This window comes from Macaca nemestrina, chromosome 1, assembly GCF_043159975.1.
Source record: "Macaca nemestrina isolate mMacNem1 chromosome 1, mMacNem.hap1, whole genome shotgun sequence".
NCBI lineage: Eukaryota > Metazoa > Chordata > Mammalia > Primates > Cercopithecidae > Macaca > Macaca nemestrina.
The window spans coordinates 36,864,152-36,883,921 of NC_092125.1; the positions used below are offsets into that span (position 1 = coordinate 36,864,152).

The 19,770-nt window shown below is 40.4% G+C and overlaps 2 protein-coding genes across 9 annotated transcripts in view; one reads left to right on the forward strand and one right to left on the reverse strand.

Annotated features, from left to right (window-relative positions):
• Positions 1-19,770, reverse strand: part of LOC105484502 (ABL proto-oncogene 2, non-receptor tyrosine kinase) — a 131,068-nt gene that overhangs the window by 25,391 nt on the left and 85,907 nt on the right. For 4 of the 8 annotated variants that reach the window (XM_011746186.2, XM_011746182.3, XM_011746183.3 and 1 more), the window contains exons 2-6: positions 13,347-13,409; positions 11,353-11,523; positions 6,274-6,569; positions 1,531-1,803; positions 120-204 (exon numbers count right to left, since the gene is read on the reverse strand). In XM_011746186.2, coding sequence (XP_011744488.2) covers positions 120-204; positions 1,531-1,803; positions 6,274-6,569; positions 11,353-11,523; positions 13,347-13,409 — 888 coding nt within the window. The remainder of the gene's footprint in view (positions 1-119; positions 205-1,530; positions 1,804-6,273; positions 6,570-11,352; positions 11,524-13,346; positions 13,410-19,770) is intronic. The other 4 variants (XM_011746189.2, XM_011746184.3, XM_011746185.3 and 1 more) reach the window with 1 other exon arrangement.
• LOC139357059 (ubiquinol-cytochrome c reductase, complex III subunit XI) lies at positions 13,995-15,624 on the forward strand. Its single transcript, XM_071072538.1, has 2 exons — positions 13,995-14,090; positions 15,436-15,624. The coding sequence occupies exons 1-2, from the start codon at positions 13,995-13,997 to the stop codon at positions 15,622-15,624; spliced, it is 285 nt and encodes a 94-aa protein (XP_070928639.1).

The window sequence follows — 19,770 nt, forward strand, 5'->3', positions numbered from 1 at the left end:
AACAGAGTGAGACCCTGTCTCTAAAAAAAAAAAAAAAAAAAGAGGGCATTTGGAGATAAGAAGGGGTTACAGGACAAGCATTTTTGGAGGATATCTATGGTTCAGGCAAGGTTCCTCACCTAAAAGTTGTACCAGATTAGGATGCTTGATTTCCTTCATTACTGCGGCTTCTTTTAGGAACTCTTCTACCTCCATGGTATCTTCCTGGAAAAAGGGAAAGGTAAGAAAGAAGAAAACGAAAGGGACAAACCCCCAACTTAAAATCATTTGATTCATCTCACAATCCTAAAGCTTCAGCTTTAACAGTAAAAAGAAGTATCTTTTGAATATTTTAGCATATTACAAGAAATAATTTTTATTTCAATTTATTTTTTTGAGACAGGGTCTCACTCTGTTACCCAGGTTGGGGTGAAGTGGTACGATCTCACTGCAACCTCTGCCTCCTGGGTTCAAGCAATTCTCCTGGCTCAGCCTCCCAAGTAGCTGGGATTACAGGCATGCACCACCATGCCTGGCTACTTTCTGTATTTTTAGTAGAGACGGGGTTTTGCCATGTTGGCCAGGATGGTCTCCTGACCTCAGGTGATCGGCCCGCATGGGCTTCCCAAATTGCTGGGACTACAGGCATAAGCCACCACACCCAGCCGAAATGATTATTATTTTAAGAAGTCCAACTTAGAAAGAAAAATGTCCTGGAGTAAAAATTAGCAGGAGAAGCAAAATTCAGCAATCATGTCCTATAATCAACTGAAACACAGGAGCCCTGTATTGGATACTTCAGTTCTCTCACAATTTATTTCTTCAGATATCTCAGGCTTTGAATGAGGAGACCTAGCACTTAGCTGCTTACATACTTATCTTCTTGATTAGATCATAATCTTCTTAGAGAGCAAGGCCTTATATATTGCTTTACACTCAGAATATGCTTAAGAAACAGAACTGACTACTACTTATTAGCTGAAGAATAGCCCTTATGAGTGATATACTAGAGACAGTTACTGAGGGTCTGGGACAATCAAGTGAGTGAAAACCTTATAATTTGATACTGGGAGGTTTAAAGGAGACATATAGTAGTACCGGGAAAAAGATTTCTGTGAATGTTAAGAAGTGCTCTAACTGCAAAGAGACAGGAGGAACAACAACAAGGGAGAGGAAGGACAGAACAAGAAAGAGGCCCATGATTCTCAGACAAGGCACAAAGAATTCTGTCCAGCAGGGGTCGATCTCAGGAAGCAAAAGAGCTTATTTTGCTTTTATAACTTTTAATTTGCTTCTAACCTCCCACTAAGATCTACATCAACAGCCTCCAGAGACAGACCTTTCCCACATGTGGGTTTCATTGCATTGCAGTGAATAATCTACCTCTGCATTGTCAGCAATGGCACTAGGGTTAATCATCACAATTTGCTGATGTGCTTGGCACCAGTGGGTGGAAAGTGTTCCAAAGTTAAAGAAGAGCATGCTCATGTTTCCAAGTGATTGAGCACAAAAGAAAAAGATGCCTGAAAACTGTAATTCTCAGCAACCCACCTTCAATGTTTTCACAGCAACTGTAAGGCTGTATTTCTTCCAGACGCCAACGTAAACCTCTCCATACTGACCGCCCCCAAGTTTGTGCTTCATGGTAATATCCGTTCGTTCCATTTCCCATTTGTCGTGGATGGGGGACACACCATAGACCGTAGGCTTATTACACTTGGGTGCTGGGTAGTGTAATGTTGTCACCAGCCCATCAGCCACTGTGGAGTGATGGTGTACAAGCTCTGCCAAGGTGCTGAAGCGGCTCTCAGCAGTCACATATACCTGGTAAGAAAAGCAGAAAAGCTAAACAACTTGAAAAGAGATTAAGAATTGTTTTTTTAAAGCCCATATTTCACTGGCCTGAAGATAGGAGGCTATCTTTTAAAAAAAATTTTTTTTTTCTGCAGACAGGGTCTCACTATATTGCCCAGGGAGGTCTCAAACGCCAGCCTCAAGCAATCCTTCTGCCTGGGCCTGCCAAGGTGCTGAGATTACAGACTGGGTCACTATACCCAGCAAAAGTTTATCTTAATTGAGGTAAATTTAAAAGTTAAATGATGACTGCAAGGGTAAACATAGAACTTCAGTTTAATCTTACTTAATCTGCCTTTCCTATTCTTCCTAAATTAGTCTTGGGGAAAACCTTCCAAGATCTCTCTCTGGATCATCAAGCTCATTGGTCTTCAAATATATATATTTTTTCATATATATATGTATTTTCATATATATATATATATGGTTTTTTTTTTTTTTTTTTGAGACAGAGTCTCACTCTGTTGCCCAGGCTGGAGTGCAGTGTCACAACCTCAGCTCACTGCAACCTCTACCTCCCGGGTTCAAGTAATTCTTCTGCCTCAACCTCCCAAGTACCTGGGATTACAGGCATGCGCCACCACGCCTGGCTAATTTTTTTCTTTGTATTTTTAGTAAAGACGGGGTTTCACCATGTTAGCCAGGCTGGTCAGGGACTCCTAACCTCAAGTGATCTGTCTGCCCCAGTCTCCCAAATTGCTGGGATTACAGGTGTGAGCCACCGCGCCCGGCCAGTCTTCAAATATTTTTAAGCCACAAGACTGTGGACTCAACTACAGAAGATAGGTAAAGAAGAGATGCCCTGATCAAAGTAAGCAAGCAAGGACTTGGTCTTTTGTAAAAATTTACAAAATATCACCTTCCTCTTGTAAAGAACATAACTTGAAAACCACTGATTTAGATGTTTTTGGTAAGAGTATTCAAATATTTCATAATTTTAATTACGATGTACATTTGAGTGTCTAGGCCATTAAAGAAAGAGCCACAATTTACCAGTGGCCAGCACTTTGGGAGGCTGAGGCTGGCGGGTCACTTGAAGTCAAGAGTTGAGACCAGCCTGGCCATTATGGTGAAACCCCCTCTCTACTAAAAATACAAAAATTAGCTACGCGTGGTGGTGTGCACCTGTAGTCCCAGCTACTTGGGAGGCTAAGGTGGAAGGATTGCTTGAACCTGGGAGGCAGAGGTTGCAGTGAGCTGAGATCATGTCACTGCATTCTAGCCTAGGTGACAGAGCAAGACTCCGTCTTAAAAAACAAAAAACAAAAAAAGCCACATTGGATTTCACAGAATTGCTTACAACATAGTTAATTTGCTGAGCAATAAGAAATATAAAGTAAGAGGGAATTCTCTGGCCTTCTCTCCCAAGGGAGCTTTAATTTTTATTTTTGAGAAATAAGGATCTCACTGAATTGCCCAGCCTGGGGGGCAGTGACATAATCATGACTCACTGCAGCCTTGACCTCCCAGGTTCAGGTGATCCTCCTGCCTCAGCTTCCCGGGTAGCTAGGACCACAGACATATACCACCATGGCCAGTTCATTTTTAAAATTTTTTGTAGAGACGAGGTTTCACTATGTTCCTCAGGCTGGTCTTGAACTCCTGGGTTCAAGTGATCCACCCACCTTGGCCTCCCCAAGTGTTGGGATTACAGGCATGAGCCATCACGCCTAACCTGTTATTTATTTTTTTTTAAGACACTTTTGGCCGGGCACGGTGGCTCACGCCTGTAATCCCAACACTTTGGGAGGCCCAGGCAGGCAGATCACGAGGTCAGGAGATCGAGACCATCCTGGTTAATACGGTGAAACGCCATCTCTACTAAAAATACAAAAAATTAGCCAGGCATGGTGGTGGGCGCCTGTAGTCCCAGCTACTCAGGAGGCTGAGGCAGGAGAATGGCGTGAACGCGGGAGGCAGAGCTTGCAGTGAGCCAAGATCGCGCCACTGCACTCCAGCCTGGGCAACAGAGCGAGACTCCGTCTCAAAACAAAAACAAACAAACAAAGAAAGAAGCTTTTGTTTTAGTGTATACATAAAAGTATTCATAAAATTCATAAATGGAAAATTTATAATTTTTACAAAGTAAACTCACCCATGTAAACGTCACCCACACCAAGAATTATAACATGACCAGCACCCCAGAAGCCTCCCTTATGCTCTCCAGCTATTTACCCTTGCAAAGATAGCCACTATGCTGACTTCTAACACCTTAGATTAGCTTCTGCTTCCTTTTTTTTTTTTTGAGACAGAGTCTCGCTCTGTTGCCCAGGCTGGAGTGCAGTGGCACGATCCTGGCTCACTGCAACCTCCGCCTCCCGGGTTCAACCAGTTCTCCTGCCTCAGCCTCCTGAGTAACTGAGTAACTGGGATTACAGGCGTGCGCCACCATGTCAGGCTAATTTTTGTATTTGTAGTAGAGATGGGGTTTCATCATGTTGGCCAGGCTGGTCTCCTGACCTCCTAACCTCCAGTGATGAGGCCCATCTCAGCTTCCCAAAGTGCTGGGATTACAGGTGTGAGCCACTGTGCCTGGCCTCTGCTTCTGAACTATATACAAACAGAATCACACAGTATGTATTACGTCTATTTTCTTCCACCCAACTTAAAAATTTTAAAATTTAAACTTTAAAATTTTTTAAACTTGCATTATATTTCACATACCATAATATTCATCATTTTAAGGTATACAATTTAGTGGTTTTAGCATATTCTCAAAGTTGTCCAACCATCACCACTAACTCTAGAACATTCTCATCATCTCATACCTATTAGGAGTCCTTCCCACTCCCCACATTCTCATCCCCCAGCTAATACTAATCCTTCAACTTTGCTGAAGTTGAGTCAGCTGATATTCATCTACAGTAGGGGCCAGCAAACTCTTCATAAGGGCCAGATAATAAATATTTTAGGCTGTGGCCATAGTGTGTCTGTCAGAACTACTCAGCGCTGCCTAGTAATAGAAACCATAGATAATACATGAACAAATGAGAGTGGCTATATTCCAATAAAATGTTATTTACAAGAAAAAGCAGATGGCTGGAGGGCCACAGTTTTACCTGATGGTGTTGTGTGTAGCAGTACTGTGTTCATTTCTGTTGTTGAATGAAATTGCATTTTATGAATATACCACAATTTATTAACCCATTCTACTGCTGTTAGATCTGTGGGTGTTTCTAGGTTTTGGCTATCAGAAGCAATGCTGCTATGAACATTCCTATACATGTCTTCTGGCATACATATGCACTCATTTCTATTAGGTAAATAACTAGAACTGCTGAGTCACTCTTACATTACTACACATCTGATTCTGTTCTGTTTGGCCAAGAGGAAACATACTATGTCTATATGGTGGTGCAAAAGTGAAAGAAAACTAAAAATTTACTTACTTCCTACTTTGTATCAGTCATTATGTCTTACAGAAATTACTTCATTTAATCCTTACAACAACCCAATAAAGTGGGAGCTAATTACAGACAGGGAAACTAGACTTATGTAAGGTCACAATCAGAACTGCTTGCTCCAAAGCCTGTGCTTCCCCCACAGCATGCCTATCACATAGAGGAGAACACAAGAAATAATTCAACCTAAATTTACTGCACAACAAAAAAACAACAGACATAAGCTCATGTTCTGTAGTTTATAATGTATAAACACACTGTAACAAACCCATTCTACCTAATTAACATGGCTGGTGTTCCCAATATACAAACTGTTCAATGACTGAATGATCTGTTTCAGTTAATATACATTAGTGATCGACACCAGGCTCAAAAGTCTCTTACTCTGTGAACTTTCTGGTAGATATTATTCTAATTTTCTTTTTTCTTTTTTTTTTTTTTTTGTTGAGACGGAATCTCGCTCTGTCACCCAGGCTGGAGTGCAGTGGCCGGATCTCAGCTCACTGCAAGCTGCGCCTCCCAGGTTCACGCCATTCTCCTGCCTCAGCCTCCCGAGTAGCTGGGACTACAGGCGCCCGCCACCTCGCCCGGCTAGTTTTTTGTATTTTTTAGTAGAGGCGGGGTTTCACCGTGTTAGCCAGGATGGTCTCGATCTGCTGACCTCGTGATCCGCCCGTCTCGGCCTCCCATATTCTAATTTTCAATGATACAATGTTAACTGATAAATTCTATACCAGTGCACTGGGTGTGTATTTGTGTACTGATTATTAGAACAGCTTATACAGCAGTTCCCTTCATTCTTCACCTTCAAATCTAGCTTATCTTTAAAATATTAATATAATACTGTTTTTTAAATTTCTATTACCATATTCTTTTCAAGAGAACAAGCTCTAACATGCCAAAAAGCCCAAACTCACAAAGCTAGTGAATATTTTATTTCATGTCAGACATAAAACCTATTACTTCACTTCAGTCACGTTGAATATTATTTCACAAAGCAGCCAGTCCATGCTTAAAGGTGCTGACCAGCGAGTCTTACCTTGCCATCTGCAGTGGTGTTAATCCTGTAGTGATACACACGTCCCTCGTACCTGAGCGAGATGGACAGCTGCCCAGGGCTACTCTCACTTTCTCGCACCAGGAAGCTGCCATTGATGAGACTGCTGAGCAGATACTCAGCTGCACTGCGTGACACAGGTCCATGGTACCAGGAGTGTTTTTCCAGGCTGTTCACTGGGGTGATGTAGTTGCTTGGCACCCAGCCCTGCCCATTCTTAGAGCGAACTTCACTCCACTCACCATTCTGGTTGTAACCAAGAACTCGTAGCTTTTCACCTAGCCACAAGGTCATCACAGGATGAAAGAAACGATGTTAAGACTTTATTTCAACTGAAGCAGTGTATTGTCAAACTTTAAACTCATTAAAAAAAAAAAAAGAATCTTGAACTTTTATGCCAAATTTGTTTTTAAATAATGAAAACAAACTTGGCTGTTCATTATATCCTGATTGCTCTCTTTAACTTTTAGCTTAACCACACAAGCATGGTCGGAAATGGTTTTCTGGCATTTACTACAGGGTTTTAAAAGTCTATATACAACTTAAAAAATACCCTTAGGAAACTCTATGTATGGCAGACAGGTTATTAAAATGGCTGGAAAAGGATACAGTGCTCACTCTTCAAAAGAAGAAAATTCACTTTCCCTGAAAACAGTTTATCAAGGAATGTATCTTATATATGATTCAATGTTAACAACCATCAAGGATTAGGGATAAGACATGTGAGATACAAAGTGACTTCTAAATTTCACTTGGCACCAAGGCAACAAAACCACTGATGTAAAACAAAAACAAAAACAAAAAATGAACAAACAAACAAAAAAACACAGACCACAGAGTTTTCAGCGAGAAAACTGTTCAGTGGGGTGAGGGAATGGGCAGTTAGGACTCCCAAAACACAACCCCTTCCAGAATACAAGTTTAAAAATAGCTATAGTTTTCTTATTTCCTTCCTAGTTCCCACAAAGAATGAATCACTCCTTTCCATTCCACACTAAAATCAGTGCGTGGAATGGCAAGTTCACTCTTAAAGTTGGAAACCAAAACCCGAGTCACTCAGTGTATCTTTGCCGTCAACTTCAACGTTCTTAATTTTTTCATCAAAATTGGGAACATCAAGCTCAGACTTCAACATATAACTTGCCCCAATACTTGCAGCACAAATTAGGTTTCTTTGGCAAAACAGAGACAGTGAAAGAAATATCACTAGTGATAAATAAATGTTAATCTAAAGAATCCTTATAGTACCTCAGGTTCTTATCTCTAAGAGATGCAACCCTTCCTATAGAGTTCACATCTACTTCTTCAGTGTCAGAAAGTAGAAAGCAGCGAAGTCAATCAAAAGTACATGGCCATGGCTGAGCATGGTGTCTCACGCCTGTAATCCCAGCACTTTGGGAGGCCGAGAGAGGCGGATCACCTAAGGTCAGGAGTTCGAGACTAGCCTGGCCGACATGGCGAAACTGTCTCTACCAAAAATACAAAAAATTAGCCAGGCGTGGTGGCGCATGCCTATAATCCCAGCTACTTGGGAGGCTGAGGCAGGAGAATCGCTTGAACCCAGGAAGCTAAGGTTGCAGTGAGCCAAGATTGCACCACTGTACTCCAACCTGGGCGACCGAGAGTGGCTGCCCAAAAAAAAAAAAAAAGAAGCACACAGCCAGAAGTATCAGGGAAAAGTTTTTAGGAAAACTCAAAATAATTATCCTTATAACCATCTGTCCTTTTTCAGTGGCCTTCAGTAATGTTTCCATAGAATAACTTTCTATTAGACACCATCTCACCTTAGACACGTGGATATGAGATAATGAGGAAAAAACACGAGTATACGTACATATATACACCTATGGGTACATAAAATATACATATATACAGATAGGAGTCTGGTGTAGCAGTGGATATGCGTAAGTGCACAGATAAATACTCACCAATCATATTTACAGGAAGAAAAAAAAAATCCTGCTGGAAAAACTGAAGAAAACCTGTTGCTCTGTAGCTTTTCTCTATTAGTCCACATGAACTAAAAATAAAGCCTGTAACTACTTTGTATATATATCTATATACATTTTTAAAATATTGTTGCTTCCTTAAAAAGAATTGGTAATGACAGGCTATCATAATGAAGATACAGTCAAAGACCCCAGGATTTTTTGTTTGTTGTTCTCTTTTTTTTTCAGTTATCAGGAAAATTTTTCTACCCTGGAAGTTTTGACTACCATGGAAAATGACAGGGGGATGACTAGTACGGATTCAAACATTGGCCAAACTGACAGAGCAATCCTAGGGAGAACTTTTTTGTTTGTCTTGAAACAGGTCTCCCTCTGTCGCCACGTAGCAGTGCAGCAGTGCAAACACAGATCACTGTAACCTCAATTTCTCAGGCTCAAGTGATCCTAAGACCTCAGACCCCCAAGTACCTGGGGGTCTACAGATGCATGCCACTGCACCTGGCTAATTTTTAAAATTTTGTAAAGACAGGGGTCTCACTACATTGACTAGGCTGGTTTTGAACTCCTGGGCTCAAGCAATCCTCCAGCCTCAACCTCCCAAAGTGCTGAGATTACAGGCATGAGCCACCGTGTTTGGCTGGTAGAATTAAAAAAAAAAAAAAAAATTCAAGCAAAATATCATTTTCAATCAAAAACTAAAGTGTTGCTTTATTTTTAAAATATATTTTCTTGTCTTTTAAAATAATAAAACAGCTTTAGCATGACATCATTTTAAATTAGTGAGAACCAGATATAAAAATTTGGCATTCTGTAGATTTTAAAAGAAACCACTGTTGGTCATAAGATGAAGGCCAGTCATAACTGATAACTGAAGAATCAACAGTCTTTCTTTATCAATGTTTCCTTGATGACTGGGCTATCTTGAAAAACAACAGGAAAACGTACCTATGAAAGAATTTCCGAGTCATCACTTCACAAATTTCTCCAGTGAAGAATCAGTAAAGGTAAAATCAAGTATACTGTAGCCCAAAGAGACTACCACACAATATTAACTTTCTGGCTGGGTGTGGTGGCTCACACCTGTAATCCCAGCACTTTGGGAAGCTGAAGCAGGCGGATTACAGGTCAGGAGTTCAAGGCCATCCTGACCAACATGGGAGAAACCCTGTCTACTAAAAATACAAAAATTAACCGGGTGTGGTGGTGCACGCCTGTAATCCCAGCTACTCAAGAGGCTGAGGCAGCAGAATCGCTTGAACCCGGGAGGCAGAGCTTGCAGTGAGCCGAGATAGCACCACTGCACTCCAGTCTGGGCAACGGAGTGAGACTCCATCTCAAAGAAAAAAAAAAAAAAAAATTCTTTGATATATTTTGTTCTATCCTCAAACTTTACATAAAATTTTCCTACGACTGCATAAACACAACCCCTACATACATAACATATATCATCCTGTCCCCAAAACTATCCAAAAGCAGTAAGTAAAACTGACACTAGGAGATAATGCACTTTTACTTTTACTTTTAATTCTGTTCTATATACAGTTGGCCAACAACTGTATATAAACGCAACTACCACGAAGGCTAGACTCACTATACACCTATTCTTTTGTTTTTATTTTTTTAAGAGACGGCATCTCGTTCTGTCGCCCAGGCTGGAGTGCAGTGGCACCATCTCAGCTCAATGCAACCTCGGCCTCCTGGGTTCAATTCTCCTGCCTCAGCCTCCCGAGTAGCTGGGACTACAGGCACATGCCGCCACACATGGCTAATGTCTTTTGTATTTTAGTAGAGACAGGGTTTCACCGTGTTGCCCAGGCTGGTCTCGAATTCCTGAGCTCAGAGATTCTGAAAGCCTCGGCTTCCCAAAGTGCTAGATTACAGGCGTGAGCCACCGTGCCTGGCCACACCTATTCTAATTGAACTGTGGCTAAGATGAGCCATGTTGCCAGACCTCACTGCTACTCAGAATGTTGTCTGTGAACTTGACTGTCTATATGTGAGGACTGTTCATTCATTACTAGTCCACAGTGAGATTAAGAACTGCAACCAAATGTAAACCAACTACATCACTAAGCACGCTATTTATTATTTAGTTCAGTTTTAACCCTTTGGAGCAAGGCTTTCTGCATGAAGATAGTAGTCTAGTGTTTCACATTCTGGCATAAGCATCTTACCTTGTTGTGGACCATTTCTGAGTAGCACTGGCCTAGACAACATAAATGTCTATTGTTTGTGTTTATATAGATCAGTGAAAGGAATGGTAGGAAAGGTTTATTTGATTTCCATTATAGTAATTCAAGAGAGTGGTAGTTTATTTCCGTGGTAAATTCTTATAAAATGGAACATTAAGAACATGACCAAATAAAATAAAATCAACCATTATTGATTTTGCGTGTGTGTGTGTGTGTGTGTGTGTGTGAGAGAGAGAGAGAGAGAGAGAGAGAGAGCGAGGACAAGGGCAAAAAAAGTAACTTTTATGATAAAGAAATAGGATTAAGAACATGACCAAATAAAATCAACCATTATTGATTTTGTGTGTGTGTGTGAGAGAGAGAGAGGAGAGAGAGAGAGAGAGAGAGCAAGCGAGAGCAAGGGCAAAAAAAGTAACTTTTATGATAAAGAAATAGGATTATGGGGACATTATCCTTTTGTACCTGAACTGATTTGCTAGTCTGCCTAAGCTTATTCTTGCCTTTTGAATGTATGAAAACCACTGCTGGGGGGGGAAAAATGTATTTCAGGATTTTTTTTTTTTTTTTTGAGATGGAGTCTCACTCTGTCACCCAGGCTGGAGTGCAGTAGTGTGATCTCAGCTCACTGCAACCTCTGACTCCCAAGTTCAAGCAATTCTCATGCCTCAGCCTCCCGAGTAGCTGGGACTACAGGCATGTGCTACCATGCCCAACTAATTTTTTTCATATTTTTATTAGAGACAGGGTTTCGCAATGTTGACTAGGCTGGTGTCAAACTCCTGATCTCAGGTGATCCGCCTGCCTCGGTCTCCCAAAGTGCTGGAATTATAGGTGTGAGCCATCGAGCCTGGCCAGGCCCCTTTATCTCTTAATCAATAATGAAAACTGAAAAGTGAAAGCATGTTACATAGAAACCTCACCTTTAGTGATGCTGAGTGTGTTATCACCACTTGCTACAAAATCATAAAGTGCAACAAAGAGATTAGGGTCACTCTCGGTGGCTCCGAGCAAGTTCTCCTTGGAGCTCCACCTGATAGCTTCATTTAGTGCCTGGGGTTCAACATCACAACCATAGGGATGATGCAAAGCTTCTGAAAGACATAAGAAGGGAAGAGAATTCATGGTGAGTTCAACAGCAAAACATTTGTTTGAATTCAGTATATACATAGTATTTCAGCTGCTGGCTCCAGAGTAGGAAAGAACTGCACAGTATAAAGTGTTATGAAGAATGAGCAAATAGGCACTGTCTCTCCTAAGCATGAGAAAGCAATTTACTTGTTAAAAATGTAACAAGGTAGTCAGAGAAAAGACCACAAAATGAGAGTTTAGCCGTGATTTATAGGCACTCACCAAAATCAGACATAAACTAATAGGAAACGCAGTTTTCTCAAAATGGAAAAAAGAATCTCAAAGAGAAATGGTTACTAACTTTATAAAACATATAGGATATTTTGTTATAGTGGTGGTTGTAGTTTTAAGGAAGAAATGATTATAAGTTTCTTACAAGTCCACCCAAACTACCCTTATTCCCTTTCTCTCTCCACAAAAAACAAACTGTAGAAAAGACAACAGGGATTATTTTTCAGAATTAGGTAATATTGTATAAATCCAGGCCCTCTAAGTATAGAAAAAATTATTTAAAAAGTGCTTTTAGAAAAATAATCTTGTTTTGGCCAACATGGCGAAAAATAATCTTCTTTTGTTTTAAAAAAAAAAACAAAAGAAACATGACAGCACCCAGCCTGAATGACATTTTTAAACACTATTTTGTTTTCCTGAGCAGTGATTTTTTTGTAAGTATCAATAACTTAATTGAACAGCCTAGAAAATATTACTATCATCGGGCATTTATTGAGTTTCTACTCAATGTGGTCCAAGCCTTTTATGACCTGTTTTTTTCTCAAGACTTTACAGTTTCTAAATTTATTTATAGTACATAGCACAGGTGATCCCTATACCATCTTAAAGATCACCTGTTTCTCACGGCCCAGATCGATTACACAAAAAACACAGTTTTTCCAGTATCGATTTTCTTGATCAGACTGTTTTTAGTGCCTGTCTACAAAGGCAAACTATCCAAATGTCTATGTCATATAACAACATTTTTATGTCTCTCTTCCTCCCATTATTATTATTATTATTATTATTTCTGAGATGGAGTTTCACTTTTGTTGCCCAGGCTGGAGTGCAATGGCATTATCTCGGCTCACTGAAACCCCCGCCTCCCGAGTTCAGGTGATTCTCCTGCCTCAGCCTCCCAAGTAGCTGGGATTACAGGCACCCACCACCACACCCAACTAATTTTCTTGTATTTTTAGTAGAGACAGGGTTTTACCACGTTGGCCAGGCTGATCTCGAACTCCTGATCTCAGGTGATTCACCCGCCTCGGCTTCCCAAAGTGCTGGGATTACAGGTGTGAGCCACTGCACCCAGCCGACTTATTCCCCACCCATGCCCACCCCCCAACCCCCCACTCCCCCACTGCGATGGAGTCCTGTTTTGTTGCCCAGCCTGGAATGCACTGGTGCAATCTCTGCTCACTGCAACCTTTGTCTCCCAGGTTCAAGCAATTCTATTGCCTCAGCCTCCCGAGTAGCTGGGATTACAGGTGCATGCCACCAAGTCCAGCTAAGTATTGTATTTTTAGTAGAGACGAGATTTCACCATGTTGGCCAGGCTGGTCTTGAACCTGACCTTGTGATCCTCCCGCCTTGGCCTCCCAAAGTGCTGGGATTACAGGCGTGAGCCAACACCCAGCCAGGCCAACTTATTTTTAATATAAAAACGGTTTTATCATATATGAAAGGAAAAAACTTGAATTTGTGGTTCCATTTATTTTCAGATCCGTTCCCTGTTCTCCATCTCTACTGCCAATGCCTTAGTTCAAATCCACAACATCTCAACATCTCTCACCTGGACTACTGCCTCCAGTCTTGTCTCCCTCAAATCCATCCTCCACACAGCTGGCAAAGTGATCTATTTAAGAAAAAAATTGACCACATCACTTTTCTTAAGCCTCTTCAATAGTTTAACATCAAGCTAAAGTCTCCTTTTCATGGCCTTCAAAGGCCTTTCATGATCAGATCTCCACCTACTCCTCCGGCTTTGCCTCTCCCCACTCCATACCTCAGATTGTAAACTTTAATATACACCATGTTGCTTCTCACCTTCTGGCTTTGGTTCACACAGTCCAGACTAACTGGTCACCCCACTTTTCTTTTGACTGGTTGATTTCTACTTGTAATACTCAGCTCCAATTTATAGTAGTTCCCCTTATCCATGAGGAATATGTTTCAAGACCCACAGTGGATGATTAAAATCAGGATAGTACCAAACTCACTATATACTACGTTTTTCCTATACATACATAACCATGATACAATTTAATTTATAAATTAGGCTCAGTAAGAGATCAACAATAATAAAACAGAACAATTATAATATATTGTAATAAAATATATGTGAATGTGGTATCTCTCTTTTTCCCTCAAAATATCTTAATACTTTCAGACTGGGGTGGAGTGCCAGTAACTGAAACTGCATAAGGCAAAACTGTGGATAATGGGGGATACTGCACCTTCTCTCTGTGATGTCAAAAGCATCACAGTTGCTGCCTTAATACTCTACCTTTATCTCTGTATTAATAATACATTCTACGTATGTTTGTTCCCCAAACACCATAACATGCTCCTTGTATCTGGAATGGTATTCTTTTCCTACCAAGAGTTACATAATATGTGTTTAATAACTGTTAGCTAAACAAATGCCCAAATTACATAAACATATAAGTGACAGGAAACAAGATGTATCTTAATCTTAAAATCACATTAAACAATGCTTTAAAATTGGCTTTGGCCAGGCGCGGTGGCTCAGGCCTGTAATCCCAGCACTTTGGGAGACGGGGGAGGGAGGGTGGATCACCTGAGGTCAGGAGTTTGAGACCAGCCTGACCAACATGGTGAAAAACCCCATCTCTACTAAAAATAGAAAAATTAGCCAGGTCTGGTGGCACGTGCCTATAATTCCAGCTACCTAGAAGGGTGAGGCAGGAGAACTGCTTGAGCCTGGGAGGTGGAGGTTACAGTGAGCTGAGATTGCCACCGTACTCCAGCCTGGGTAACAGAGTAAAACCCTGTCTTAAAAAAAAAAAAAAAAAAAAAAAAAAAAAAAAAAAGGCTTCATAACTTCTACATGATATACACACAGAAATTCCTGTTGTAGTTTGGCTCTGTAATTCTCCAAACAGTTTCAGAGTTTCATATTCCCCTCTCTAAAAGAATATATATTTAAAATTCCAGTTAATTCAATTTTGTTTTACATTAAGAACACTATGATAAAGAAATGTTCTGACATCATGAAGAGTTAAAGTAGTTATGTTGTTCCTAATTTAAATACAGAATTATAGTGAACGGGAACAGCTGTATTCACTATAGCCAATTTGGGATGATCAAATCAACAAAAATCCATATTGCAAAAAACATTCTTCAAACTGGTTGCATGTATCATATAGGTCTTTATTCCAATGCAAAAACTATCTACTCTAGCAGAATTTCCACTGGGCTATACAATGCCAATCCTTTATTAAGTGAAAAAAATGCCAAGAAAGTACAGAAAATATCCATATTTATTAGCATCTATTACTGAACACTCCATAATCCACACTTATATATATATTATAATATATATATATATATTTTTGCCAGTGACACTGGTAACACATTACAATGTTTTATAAATACTCTGTTTAATGATTAGCAAACAGTTTAAGTATATTTAATTCTTTGTAGTACAGGAAAAGTTCCCCTTGTTTGAAATTATAAGATAAAAACTCAACAGTAAAAAGAACTTTGGTACTATCAACGACCAAGTTAGAAATAGTAATAAGCAGAAGCCAACTCTTAACCTCTATCAGGACAAAACCAGCAAATGTCATATAGTTATACCTTACTTTGTGAAACTCAGTATATTAAAGTTTACAAAACAGTAATTTGATCACCCGGAGGGTGAGGACGGTAATGCAATATTGAGCAGCTTCCTGGGCTCACACAACCAGGAGCTGGCCAAGAACTGGATTCCCACAGTGAACATAAGGGGCGCCATGGGCACTGTGGGGCTGGTGTGGGTCAGTGACTGGAGGCCAATTCTGGACCAGGTGCCTTACATCAACAGCAAGTTTAAGAAGAATGATTAATTAAACTGACGCCTCCATGAACCCCTCTGGTGTCAGGTGGTACCAGTTCCTCCCATGTCAGCGCCTGCTGCATCTGGAACAGCCCAAGCTCTCAGGATGGACACTCAGGGAATCCACAGTGCAACTTAAGATTTCTTGTATTTCTGAAAACAGCTGGGGTGTTTTAAGCACACAGCATTAAATCTCACTATGAAACCTGCCCCCTGCCTGGATATTAGTCATGCTGATAATTCAGTTACTTTGAATACAGCCCCGGAGAATGACCCGGGGGCTTTACAAGCTCCAAAATGTTGCCAGTTTAGGAGAGTTTTCCAATGGCTGTCAGATATTGTTTTATTATTATTATTATTGAGACAAGGTCTCGCCATGTCCAGGCTGGTCTCAAACTCCTGAGCTCAAGCGATCCACCTGTCTCAGCCTCCCAAAGTACTGGGATTACAAGCACCAGCCACCACGGCCGGCCTGTTTAACTATTTTAAATGTTTACTGGGGAAAAAGAAGCCCCTAGCAATTTGAGTGACTACCACATGCAAGGCACTGTGCTGGGCTTCAGAGTATAAAGATGAGAAATCACTAATAACACCACTGGGACTCAATATGCAAAACTATCATCCATGCTTCCCTCAAAATTTGTTTCTCTTACAGAATTCCTCATTTCAGTTAATGGCAATTCCATCTTTTCAAATGCTGAGGCCAAAAACCATGGAATCCTTTATGTCTCCTTTCTTGCTCTCACATACGACATCCAATCCATTCAGAAATTCTATTGGCACTGCCTTCAAAAATATTCCCAGAATCTAACCACTTCTCATTCAGTACCACTTCATGACCACCATCATCTAGATAAGAGGTCCCCAACCCCTGGGCCACAGACAGGTATTGGTCTGTGGCCTGTTAGGAACAGGGCCACGCAGCAGCAAGTGAGCAGTGGGCCAGCAAGCATTACCTCCTGAGCTGCACCTCCCGGCAGATTAGTGGAGGCATTTGATTCTCACAGGAGCCGAAACCTACTGTGAACTGCTCATGCAAGGCATCTAGGTTGAATGCTCCTTAGGATAATCTAATGCCTGATGATCTGAGGTGGAACAGTTTCATGTGAAACCACTGCTCCCCACCCGGGTCTGTGAAAAAACTGACTTCCATGAAACTGGTCCCTGGTGCCAAAAAGGTTGGAACCACTGAGGAGATTATTTCACTAGACTCCTGATTTCCATGCTTCCATGCTTGTTCCCTACTGTTTATTCTCAACATACCAGCCATCTGTCAGAGCATAAGTCAGATTGCTACTCCTCCGTTCAAGACTCTTCAAAGGCTCCCCATTTTATAGTAAAAGCTAAAATCCTTAAAGACCCTGCAAAGTCCTTCACAACTGGTCTTGCCCAGCATCTCCTGCTACTATTCTTCCACCTCATTCTGGCCACTGACATCAATGCTACTGCTTGAACAAAGCAGGCACACTTCTGCCTCAGGACCTTTGCACTGGCTTCTCCTTCTGCCTAAAACACTCTTCCCCATGACATTTCACCAAATGTTACCTTCTTGTTATGGCATTCTCTGATTATTCTGTTTTAAAGTTCATCTATTCTTGATAACACTCTCACATCCCCCACTGACTCCTTTCCTGATTTATTTTACCTCCATACCTCTTACTACCACCAAACATATCGTGTAATTTACTTATTTATTATTATATTCATGTATCTAAGTCTCCCTGCTAAAATGTAAGTTTTATGAGGACTAGGATTTTTGTCTGTTTTGTTCACTGAACAGTGACTCCAGAACAGTGCCTACATATAACAGGCTCTCAAAAAAGATTTGCTGAATGAATGAACTATGTAAACATACTCACTCACAGAGGACGCTCTGAAAGGACAGAATATAAAACAAAACTCTAGAGTCAGGCAAGGTTTCAGACTTAAAATTAGATAAACATTTAAACTGGATGAACACAGGCCAGGCACAGTAGCTCATGCCTATAAACTCAGCACTTTGAGAAGCCAAGGTGGGAGGATCGCTTGAGGCCAGGAGTTCAAGACCAGCCTGGGCAACATCATGAGACTTCATCACTATAAAAAATTTAAAAATTGGGCCGGGTATGGTGACTCGCACCTGTAATCCCAGCACTTTGGGAGGCCGAGGTGGATCACCTGAGGTCAGGAGTTCGAGACCAGCCTGGCCAACATGGCAAAACCCTGACTGGGCGTGGTGACAGGAGCCTGTAATGCCAACTACTCGGGAGGCTGAGGCAGGAGAATTGCTTGAACCCGGGAGGCGGAGGCTGCAGCGAGCTGAGATCAGACTGCTGCAGTCCAACTTGGGTGACAAAGCAAGACTCAGTCTCAAAAAAAGGAAAAAAAAAACCATTAAATATTGGCTGGGCATACTGGCACACAACTGTAGTCCCAGCTACCCAGGAGGCTGAGGTAGGATTGCCTGAGCCTGGGAGGTTGAGGCTGCAGTGAGCCAAGATCACACCATTGCACTCTGATCTGGGCAACGGAACAAAACCCTGCTTTAAAAAAAAAAAATTAGATTAATAGGAATTCTGCACTGATGACAGTAGAGTGACAGACTGTCAATACTCAAGGACATGTTTATAATAAGGGGGAACTCTGAATCCAAAAGAGGACTCTTAAAGACAAGTCAGCTTCCTGAAAGTTGTGTTATCTGACAAAAGGAGAAAACAGAATGAGACCTACAGCACAATTTTATGTAAATTTAAAAGACATATACAGGCCAAACAATATTATATTTCTGAAATATGCAAAGTAATAACTGTAGGATAAAAGTAATTTTTGAGGCCAAAGTACTAAAAGAACCACAACTTAGAAAATAATCCTTTTTATTCCCCATTTCCCTTCTTCCCATCTCTGGTTTTACAGTCTTTTGGGTTGAGTCAAAAGATCTTATTTCCTTCCCTTCTTCCTTCTTCCCACTCCTCTTTTGTTCTCAAACGTAGGGTCAATTTCCTGCACAATCTGTCTGCACAGGATATCCACTTAAACACCATTCTACCCATTAGCACCAAACAAAAGGAAAACTTTTCCAAAGAGAAAAACATCCTAACATTTTTCTGAAGCTAAGAAGGACATTTTTTGAATCATAAAGAGTAAAGGAACTAAATGAGGGGGAACAAGGGATAAAGGCAAAAACAAAAGAAAACAAAAGCCTGTGGGAAGAGCAAGTAAGTGTCACAGTGTTACCCAGTAGCTATAGTCTATGTCACTTTCCTCATTGATTAAGACAGACATGCCTGGATGATTCAGATGTACTGTACACACCCAAATGCAAGTGTGTGGGCTGGGAATGGTTTATTTTTGAACAAAATGAAATGACTACTATAAATTAGGTAACTTAGATATCAAGTTAACTAATCTTCCATTATTCACTGCTATAGAGGTAGATCAGAGACTTACGATGGGATAAGAGAAGACTGATTTTCACTCATGTAAAGAACCTAGGTAACAGAAATATATTATCACAATTAAGAAAAGGCATTTTTTTTTCTATTGCTACATTTGCAGGCTACAACAAAAATAAAGCAAAACAGAATAGCCACTTGTACAAAGTAAATTATCATGATTAAAAAAGTTAAAACCCAAAATAATAAAACTCAAACTGAGAAAATTCCTAAGCTTAATGTTTAATTGTATTAAAAACACTTTTCACCAATTAGTCATTCAATAACTTTTATCAGTTTAATTAGAAATTTGTCAGGTAGTAATTGGAGAAATTAATATTAAAAATTTTCAGTTTAGGCATTTTCAAGTATTTTATAAACATTTATCTTGTCAGAATTCTATTTTATCTGACTGTATATTCTCTAAGAAGCTAATAAGTTTTAATAACTTCTTTTAAAAATTATGTAAGGTAAATTATTCAACAGTTTTCAATATAGCTTAAGTTCTTCCCATCTGTATCTTACTATTACAAAATATTACATATTATCCATACATTCTTCCATTCAGTAAGTATTTATTGAGATCCTACTATGAGATATTCCCCCAAGAAACCACACAAACTTTCACTGACCAAGAATGAAGACAAAAAACAGTAGTAGGTAAGATGAATTTTTTTGAAATCTTCATTCACACTTGATTAATGTGGTTATCAAGCCTCCCCGAAACTATCAACTCTGAACCATAC